At 39.5% G+C, this 9,170-nt stretch overlaps 1 protein-coding gene across 2 annotated transcripts; it reads left to right on the top strand.

Moving 5' to 3' along the window:
• Positions 1 to 3,642: 3,642 nt before the first annotated feature.
• Positions 3,643 to 8,934, top strand: ppm1ab (protein phosphatase, Mg2+/Mn2+ dependent, 1Ab). Of its 2 annotated transcripts, XM_055186205.2 has the most exons (4): positions 3,643 to 4,107; positions 4,509 to 5,372; positions 5,476 to 5,599; positions 8,341 to 8,934. In XM_055186205.2, exons 2-4 carry the CDS (start codon positions 4,524 to 4,526, stop codon positions 8,349 to 8,351), a joined length of 984 nt encoding a protein of 327 aa, XP_055042180.2. In that variant the 5' UTR covers positions 3,643 to 4,107; positions 4,509 to 4,523; the 3' UTR covers positions 8,352 to 8,934. The 2 variants fall into 2 exon arrangements, with proteins under 2 accessions (XP_055042180.2, XP_055042179.2); XM_055186204.2 differs by having other exon boundaries at positions 3,644 to 4,107; positions 5,476 to 8,934.
• The last annotated feature ends 236 nt before the right edge of the window (positions 8,935 to 9,170 follow it).

Here is a 9,170-nt window from a genome sequence, read left to right as displayed (position 1 = left end):
AGTGGTTGTCTACCATACTGAAAAATCCAGATAAGACCAGCATAAGCTGGTAGATGTTTTTTGCTGGTTTAAGGTGGCAGTGGTTTAAGCTGGTCCTCCCAGCCTGGCAAAGCTGGTCAAGCTGGTGAGTCAGCTCTTCCAGACTGACCAGCTAAGTCCAGTTAGACCAACTTAAAAGTGAAAAACATAGCTAGACCATCTTAAAAAGTGACCAATACACAGCTAGACCAGCTTAAAGGGGCGGTTAATTTGTCGATTTTATTGTTTTATACTGTTGTCTGATGTCTACTTATGATGTTCGTGTGTTTTTTTACATTCAAAAACATCAAAAGCAATAAGTAATGGGCTATTTTGTAACATGGTTCTGATGCTGTCTGAAGAAATAGTTTGTTTGAAGGGGCGGGCCGCACTGAAGACCTGGACGTAAACGCCCACTTCTATGATTGGACAGCTTCATTCCCCGTCATTACATGTGTGGTTTTAAAAACATGAATGTGTAAAAATAGCAGCCGAACACATACAGTTGGAAAAAAAAGTATGTGAACCCTTTGGGCTTGGATTTCTTCATAAACTGGTCATAAAATGTGTTCTGACAACAATAGAGAAACACAGTCTGCTTCAACTAATACCGCACAAACATTATACGTTTTCATGTTTTTATTGAACACAACATATAAACATTCATAGTGCATGGTGGAAAAAGTATGTGAAACCCTAGGCTAATGACTTCTCCAAGAGCTAATTGGAGCCAGTAGTCAGCCAACCTGGGGTCCAATCAATGTGATGAGATTGGATGTGTTGATTAAAGCTGCCCTGTCCAATAAAAAACACACACCAGTTTTGAGTTTGTTGTTCTGAAGAAGCATTGTCTGATGTGAACCATGCCTCGCACAACAGAGCTCTCAGAAGACCTACGATCAAGAATTGTTGACTTACATAAAGCTGGAAAGTGCTACAAAAGTATATCTAAAAGCCTTGATGTCCATGTGTCCACGGTAAGACAGATTGTCTACAAATGGAGAAAGTTCAGCACTGTTGCTACACTCCCTATGCATGGTCGTCCTGTAAAGATGACTGCAAGAGCACAGCGCAGAATGCTCAATGAGGTGAAGAAGAATCCTAGAGTGTCAGCTAAAGACTTACAGAAATCTCTGGCACATTCTAACATTTTTGTTGACAAATCTACAATAAGGAAAACATTAAAAAAGAATGTACCTTATGGGAGGACACCACAGAGGAAGCCACTGCTGTCCAAAAAAAACATTGCAGCACGTTTAAAGTTTGCAAAAGAGCACCTGGATGTTCCACAGCACTACTGGCAAAACATTCTGTGGACAGATGAAACCAAAATTGAGTTGTTTGGAAAGAACACACAACGCTATGTGTGGAGAACAAAAGGCACAGCACACCAACATCAAAACCTCATCCCAACTGTGAAATATGGTGGAGGGGGCATCATGGTTTGGGGCTGATTTGCTGCCTCAGGCCCTGGACGGATTACTGTCATCGATGGAAAAATGAATTCCAAAGTTTATCAAGACATTTTGCAGGTAAACTTAAGACCATCTGTCCACCAACTGAAGCTTAACAGAGGATGAACGATGCAACAGGACAATGACCCAAAGCATAGAAGTAAATCAACAACAGAATGGCTTCAACAGAAGAAAATACGCCTTCTGGAGTGGCCCAGTTAGAGTCCTGACCCCAACCCGATTGAGATGCTGTGGCATGACCTCAAGAGAGCGATTCACACCAGACATCCCAAGAATATTGCTGAACTGAAACACTTTTGTAAAGAGGAATGGTCCAAAATTTCTCCTGACCGTTGTGCAGGTCTGATCTGCAACTATAGGAAACGTTTGGTTGAGGTTATTGCTGCCAAAGGAGATTCAACCAGTTATTAAACTCAAAGGTTCACATACTTTTTCCACCCTGCACTATGAATGTTTACATGTTGTGTTCAATAAAAACATGAAAACGTATAATGCTTGTGCGGTATTAGTTTAAGCAGACTGTGTTTCTCTATTGTTGTGACTTAGATGAAGATCAGAACACATTTTATGACCAATTTATAAAGAAATCCAAGTAAGCCCAAAGGGTTCACATACTTTTTCTTTCAACTGTATATGTTTGAGCCACAAAAGATTCTGGGTGCTAAAGATGATACACATAAATTACAATACGTATAGTAAAGTATAAACAAAACTTTAAACTGTGACCTTTAAAGTGACCAAAACACAGCTAGACCAGCTTAAAAAGTGACCAAAACATAGCAAAACCAGCTTAAACCAAGCTGGAAGACCAGCTACCAGCTCACCAGCATAATGCTGGTCTTAGCTGGATTTTTCAGGGTATTTGCTGAAGTTATTATGTAAAATAATAAGCTCATAAATACATGTTAACGTTTTCTATACAAAAAGGTTTCAAAACCTTAGGGTCACATAAAGTTTATTTTTTTAGAAATTATATATATATATATATATATATATATATATATATATATATATATATATATATATATATATATATATATATATATATATATATATTTCTAACAAAATAAACTAAGTTGGCATATATCTTTTAAAAGTACTTTGAAATAAATTAGTTGGACAGGCAATAAGAGCCAGGATAGGAACACACAAAGGGCACTTATGATGCAAAATCCTTTTTGTCAGTGTGTAAACACAACAACTCTACAATGAAAAAAATACACCCCCTCCTTCTTTGTTAATCTTTTACCAATGTGGTTTTATTAGACATGCTGCTTTAGTTCTCTTGTTAATGTGACATCACACAAACAAAGCCCACCTGTGACTGGTTAATTTTACCCAAAAGCTTTTCTAAATGTGTTTGTTAGCACATTGTAGCGTTAGTGTGGCTAAATATACTCTCAGACTATTCACAGGAATCAGATCTGTCAGTTGGAATGGGAGTGAGGAGCTGTAGCTCATTTACATTTTAAGGAAAACAGAGAACAGAGCTTTTTTGCTCCCACCCAAATAGGGGGGTTTTGAACATGCTATGACAAATGATCTCTGTGGGGTATTTTGAGCTGAAACTTCACAGATACATTCTAGGCACACCTGAGAATTATAACATCTTGTAGAAATGAGCACAATATGTAAGCAGAATAATAAAACGATTTTAGGGTGGGTACAATCCAAGATGCTAAAACATATAGTCTAGTTTTTTTGTTATTCATAAAGAATAAACACGTAAGAATGGATATTTCTAAAACCAGTATTGTAATTAATGACAGATAAATTACCACACTTATTTATTGTATCAACCGAATCTGTTTTGATTAATTTAAAGGTTTATGGGAACCACGACAGCTGGGTCAACGAACGAATGAAATGTGCTCTTTTGTAAACCTTTGAAAACGCTTAACAACAACAAAACTACTTAATCACATTGAGTTGGACATTAACCGAGAGAGATTTGATACAGTCTCCAACAAAAAGTCGTTTATTCTCATCAATGAATCTATTTCCAGCTCTTACTTGCGTGGCAGTGATGTAATAATATGGGCGTTCGATTTAATGCAGCGCTGCGCATCAAAGTACCGCGAGAGCACAGCTTTTTAACAGCTCTCGCGGTACTTTGATGTCATGCGCTAAGCGATCTGCGCAGGAAGTCGAATACGTCAACTGTGTGAAAAACAAAATGCGCACTATTCGTCGCAGCATCCGGGTCCCAAAGAAACACATTCGCGCGCAGAAAGAGAGAGAGACAGATTGAGAGCGAGAGAGATCCCTGTGCGAGGCTCCGGTAGCCCCCCCTCGGGAAAACACAAACACCGGAGCCAGAAAATGCCCCACCGCCCAGCTGCGGATACCCCTTAATGGACTCATGTGATGCTTCTCGAACGCAGTATATGGTTTTATTTTTTATTTTCATAGAATATAATAATAGTGTAATCCGACTCAGCCTGCTTTGCCATTAGTTAGCTGGCTAATTGGCTAGCCATCGATTTACGTGTGTTGTGACTGTCAGCGAAACGTTTGCTTTATAGTTTTTGTCTCGTCTTGTAAAGTGATATCAAGACTGTTGTCTGCGGGTTTTGTGCGTTTTCCCATTCAGCAAAGAACACAAAGAAGCTGGGTAAGTGATAATATTACACTGGCGTACATTACATTTTGGGTTAGCCTGACCGTCACTGCTATGTGAGTTTGCAGCGTTGCTGGTCAGGGCAGTGGCTTTATCTGCAAACGCTTTACAGATGCTTTAACATCATACGGTTTTAAAAGAAGCCAACGTTATACACCAAACTATACTAATACTGTTAATAACTTTGCTGTGATAAAACTTGCTGAACCTGTTTCGTGAAACATTGACTTGCTGTTGTGTACTTGCAAAAGCTTGCTGCACCTGTGGCTTGTCATGTAACTCATAACATTACGTCCATCACATGTATCAATATGTTGTCAGTGATGATAAACTGATAGAGTCTGCCAACTAGAATGAAACTCGAATAACCACCTGCTTTGTGTTTTTGTTGATAGAGCAAAATAAGAAGAATGGGTGCGTTCTTAGACAAGCCAAAGATGGAGAAGCACAATGCACAAGGGGAGGGGAACGGTCTGCGCTATGGACTCAGCAGCATGCAGGGCTGGCGTGTAGAGATGGAGGATGCACACACAGCTGTGATAGGTCTACCTTATGGCCTCGGCCTTTGGTCCTTTTTTGCTGTCTATGATGGACACGCTGGCTCCCAGGTTGCCCGATATTGCTGTGAGCATTTGCTGGAACACATCACCAGCAACCCGGATTTTAGGGGAGCCGGTACGGAGACAGGAGGCGGCGAGCCTTCCGTGGAGAGAGTTAAATGCGGGATCCGCACCGGTTTCTTACAGATCGACGAGCACATGCGGGCCATGTCTGAACGCAAGCACGGGGCGGACCGCAGCGGATCCACGGCAGTGGGTGTGTTGGTTTCCCCCAATCATTTCTACTTCATCAACTGTGGCGACTCCAGAGCCTTGCTGAGCCGCAAAGGACGCGTTCACTTCTTCACCCAGGACCACAAGCCGAGCAACCCTCTCGAAAAGGAGCGAATCCAGAACGCGGGCGGTTCTGTCATGATCCAGCGGGTCAACGGATCTCTCGCCGTCTCTCGAGCTCTTGGGGACTTTGACTACAAGTGTGTGCATGGGAAAGGGCCCACCGAGCAGCTGGTGTCCCCAGAACCAGAAGTCTATGAGATCGAACGTTCAGAGATGGAGGATGAATTTGTGATTCTGGCTTGCGACGGCATATGGGACGTTATGGCTAATGATGAACTATGCGATTTCGTGCGTTCACGTCTGGAGGTGACAGAAGACCTAGAGAGAGTGTGTAATGAGATTGTCGACACTTGTTTGTACAAGGTAAGGTCAATCAGATAAGCGGCGTTTGGCCTTTGCTCTCGAACAGCTTGGTTTGAATATGTATTTTTTGACTGTGACCCTTGTTTTCTTTGTGTGTCAACAGGGTAGTCGTGACAACATGAGTGTGGTTTTGGTATGTTTTCCTGGTGCCCCGAAAATCAACCCGGAAGCCGTGAAGAAAGAGGCGGAGCTAGATAAGTACCTGCAGAACAGAGAAGGCGGAGCATGTAAAAAAGCTAACAAATAAAATATATTACAAAGCTAAAGAGAGAATTAGAGATGCTGAGTATTCTTACTCAAATAGAGAAGCTTGTTAGATGGCAGTTTACACTTGCCGAACAAACATACGTTAGAGTTAACGTAAGGTTTTCAATTAACGAATCCCCATATTGGAGAGGAAAGACTCGCTGGTACTGTATTAGCACAGTTAGGACTATTCTGCAGTCTAAAGAATTACACAAATCTGAGCTTATACTGACAGTTAGAGGCCTTTGATTATTTATTGCGAAAAGCACTTACACAATTTAGATATAACCTGTAGCTTTACCAGAGGTTTTATTTAAGTGCATCCCAAAATCTAGCGCTCCAGTGCATACTGTACGTCAACGTTGATGTATTAAGTTATGGTAAGCGCAGTCGTAGATTAGGACTGTAGAATGCCGAAAACCCAATATTTGGTTGTGCACTTTTTCATTAAAAGCTGCTATACGTAGAGGCATCTTCTATTAAAAGAGCAGAGACCAAATTTGAGATCTTCTTCGAATAGAACATTTTTAATGTTATGCGTACTGTTTGCGTCAGTTTGGCTTCGGATAGTCATCAACTCGTACAAGCATGTGTTTAAGTCTGCTTCTCTTTCATTAGCATCTTTCTGAAAATATGGCTGTCATCATAAATGAGTGTGAATGTCAGCAATCCACTGCTGGTTATCTGAAATTATAGCGGACACTCTGTTTATTGTACACGGCCTGATGATGCAGTTAGCTGTTGCCATGAGGATTTTTGTCTGCATGATTCCTGTTCTGTAGCCGTATTATGAAACATTGTTGCCTTAGTCCTAATTTACAGTGACTACCCTCATTAGAATTGGTAGGCTAGCACTTAGCACTCAACCCCCCCAAAAAAGTAAAATTGAATTCAACACATGGTACTCGAGCATGCACTGTACCGAAAGCACGAAAAGTTGTGTAGACCTCCTGCATGCGCGCTACATTCAAATAAACAGGGATTATTTAGAGTTAAAGTTTTATACTTTGTCAAAAAATTTGTACTGTAAGGAATAGCTTCAGTCTGAACTAAACCCAGTATTTGAAAGATGGTGTTGATGTTTTACAATGCTTTCGGAGTTGCCTCAAACTGACAATTTGTCAATCCTCTGGTTTGTCTATGTCACTACGAAGAAAAGAAATTCACTACATTTTTGGTGCATATTGGGATTTAGGCAGTCAGCACTTTTGATGAAACATCGATGGTACAATAATTGTACATTGCACTTGATGTATGTCCGTAACACCCAACAAAATTTGGCAGAGGGTTTGCTTTTCCTTAACTCTTGTACTTTGAAAGTGTTGCATTGATTTTCATATTTTTGCACCCTTTAGATTTGGCCATTTGTAATAGGAGAAATTGATTTATTTGTCTGCATTGTTAAAAGGTGGGCAAGTGTCTTTTTAAACGTTTCCAAATTTGCCCTTAGCTCCCACAACTTCCTAGCATGTTTAAGCTTTAAGATGTGTTAAACTGAATGGAAAACAGTGTGCCTGCTCTAAGAGTGAACTCTTGAGATTAAAGTGATTGTAGGTCACTTCAGTACCATATCAATTGTATTTTTTTAGCTTGGGCTTGCTGTTGGGTCTCCTCCTCACTGTTTGATGTATTTAGTATAAAAAAATCCACTGTTTATCATATTAGCCTTAATTATTTTCTTCCAAAATAACACAATTGACATTTGTGTAACTTACAAGACATATTGTGATTATATACCTATACAAAGAGCCTTTAATTGTGCCTATGATTGTGATTCTATGGCCAACTGTAGCATTTAACTTGACTTCAGTAGGGGTGTAACGATAAATCGTGCGATTTGCTTGCTTTGCTTCTCAATGGATTACGGTGAAATGCCTCTACATCCAAAAGCCAGAGGGCGCTCTCGTGCAAAAACTCAATATGTGCCGCAGAGGTAGTAGCAATTACACGCATATCATACATCAAGCATATTCATGTCGCTGTTCTTCAAACCTCTTCAGGTATTTTCAGGATAGTAAAAAATTGTATAATGAGTATGTTTGACAAGTGTTGCTTTTTCAAATGCACGACTCAATCTCGCAGTGATATTAAATTTGATAAGGACTTTCTACTGAAGAGTCGTAGTACATGAAAGAGCTGTGCATAATATCACCTTTGCGATTTAAAATTGGTATCGGACAGGTATAGTGTGTGTCGCGATTTATCGTTACACCCCTACTTTTAAGTCATCCAACGTTTGTTTGTTGATTGTTTGTATATGATTTAAAGCCTAATTTTGCCAGGCAATAGACAAGCACACTCGGCCCAGGCATGGTTACTTAACCGTTCACGCATAAAGCACAACCCCAACCCCCCATAAGTCAACCATGGGGTGGAAATATTGCCTTATATTGAAAAACAAGGCAGGCATTATCTGCTTTATATAGGACGTTGCCTTGTTTTATGTAGTTGCCTGGAAACACTGTAGCACCGTTGAATTGGGATAAGCTTCTTTAGGGTAAGAATAGAAAACATGTCAACTACAAATCTGTCCTAGTAAATTATGACTCATTGGCTTGTCAGTGAATCAAACAACTGCAACTAAAGTAGGCCTTTATAAAACATAAAACAACTTCAATGTATATTTTGGAGTATTCATCTTGGGCAAACTGAGCCCTGAGTATTGTTATATAATTGTCCCGTTAGTTCCTACATTTATTTCACTTTTGTCTTTATCTCTCAGGTCCAAACTGACAAGCAAGCAACAGAGGACACAATATTTATTTAAATAATTTATTTGTCTTTATAATGTTTTATCTCTATGGAATGAAACAGTCCATGCATTCCATTTTATTTAGCCAAATAAGCACTACTAATGCAATGAGAAAAGCTTGTCTTCTTTTCTCTTTGTATCTGTGAGTTATACAACCATGTCATTATTGGTCCATTTGAAGTAAATGTAGCTGCTTCACTTTACCGTTCAAAGTCAACCATCTCTCACTATTCTATCAGAGTTGATTGGTCCAAGGTTGATGATGTGTAAGGGTTACAGTCTTTGATCGGTCCTTTCTTATCCCAGCAGACTGTTTGTGTCTGTATTTGTTCGATTTTACCTCTCAGAAGGTAACTGTTTTATAAAGCTCGTTTTGAACAATTTTTCAAATACTATTTCATAGAATCGTATTTCAATATTAAGAGGGTGAGCCCCCAGTATTTTCTTTCTTTAGTTTTATTTTTGTACATTAGCACCCAGGTATTAGCAATGTAGACAAACTGTGATCTTGTAATTCTTGGCTGTCAAAGATGTTTCAAATAAAATTATTTACGGAAACACAGAGTTCGTGAGCTTTTTTGAATCATAGGATGATGCCAATGTACTTGTGAATTTGTCTTAAATATTGCTTTTGATGAAACCTGTATGTGTTGCTGTGGTTGAAGTGTTTTGGCCAAGTACAATATGTTATAGGATTGATGTCTTTGATTTAGACAAACACATTGATATCTTTCTTGAAAAGACATGCTGTACTTTAACCCTAAAATTTTATATGCCGAAGATGAAGACGCCATGAATGT

This window comes from Misgurnus anguillicaudatus, chromosome 18 (genome assembly GCF_027580225.2).
Source record: "Misgurnus anguillicaudatus chromosome 18, ASM2758022v2, whole genome shotgun sequence".
Lineage (NCBI taxonomy): Eukaryota > Metazoa > Chordata > Actinopteri > Cypriniformes > Cobitidae > Misgurnus > Misgurnus anguillicaudatus.
This window is presented reverse-complemented; position numbering and strand designations above follow the sequence as displayed.

What these genes read in the sequence shown, in the direction of transcription:
- ppm1ab (XM_055186204.2), top strand. Translation starts at nt 4,524, where the DNA reads ATGGGTGCGTTCTTAGACAAGCCAAAGATGGAGAAGCACAATGCACAA. An exon ending in TCGACACTTGTTTGTACAAG is followed by an intron (nt 5,373 to 5,475) that starts GTAAGGTCAATC and finishes GTGTGTCAACAG; the next exon opens with GGTAGTCGTGACAACATGAG.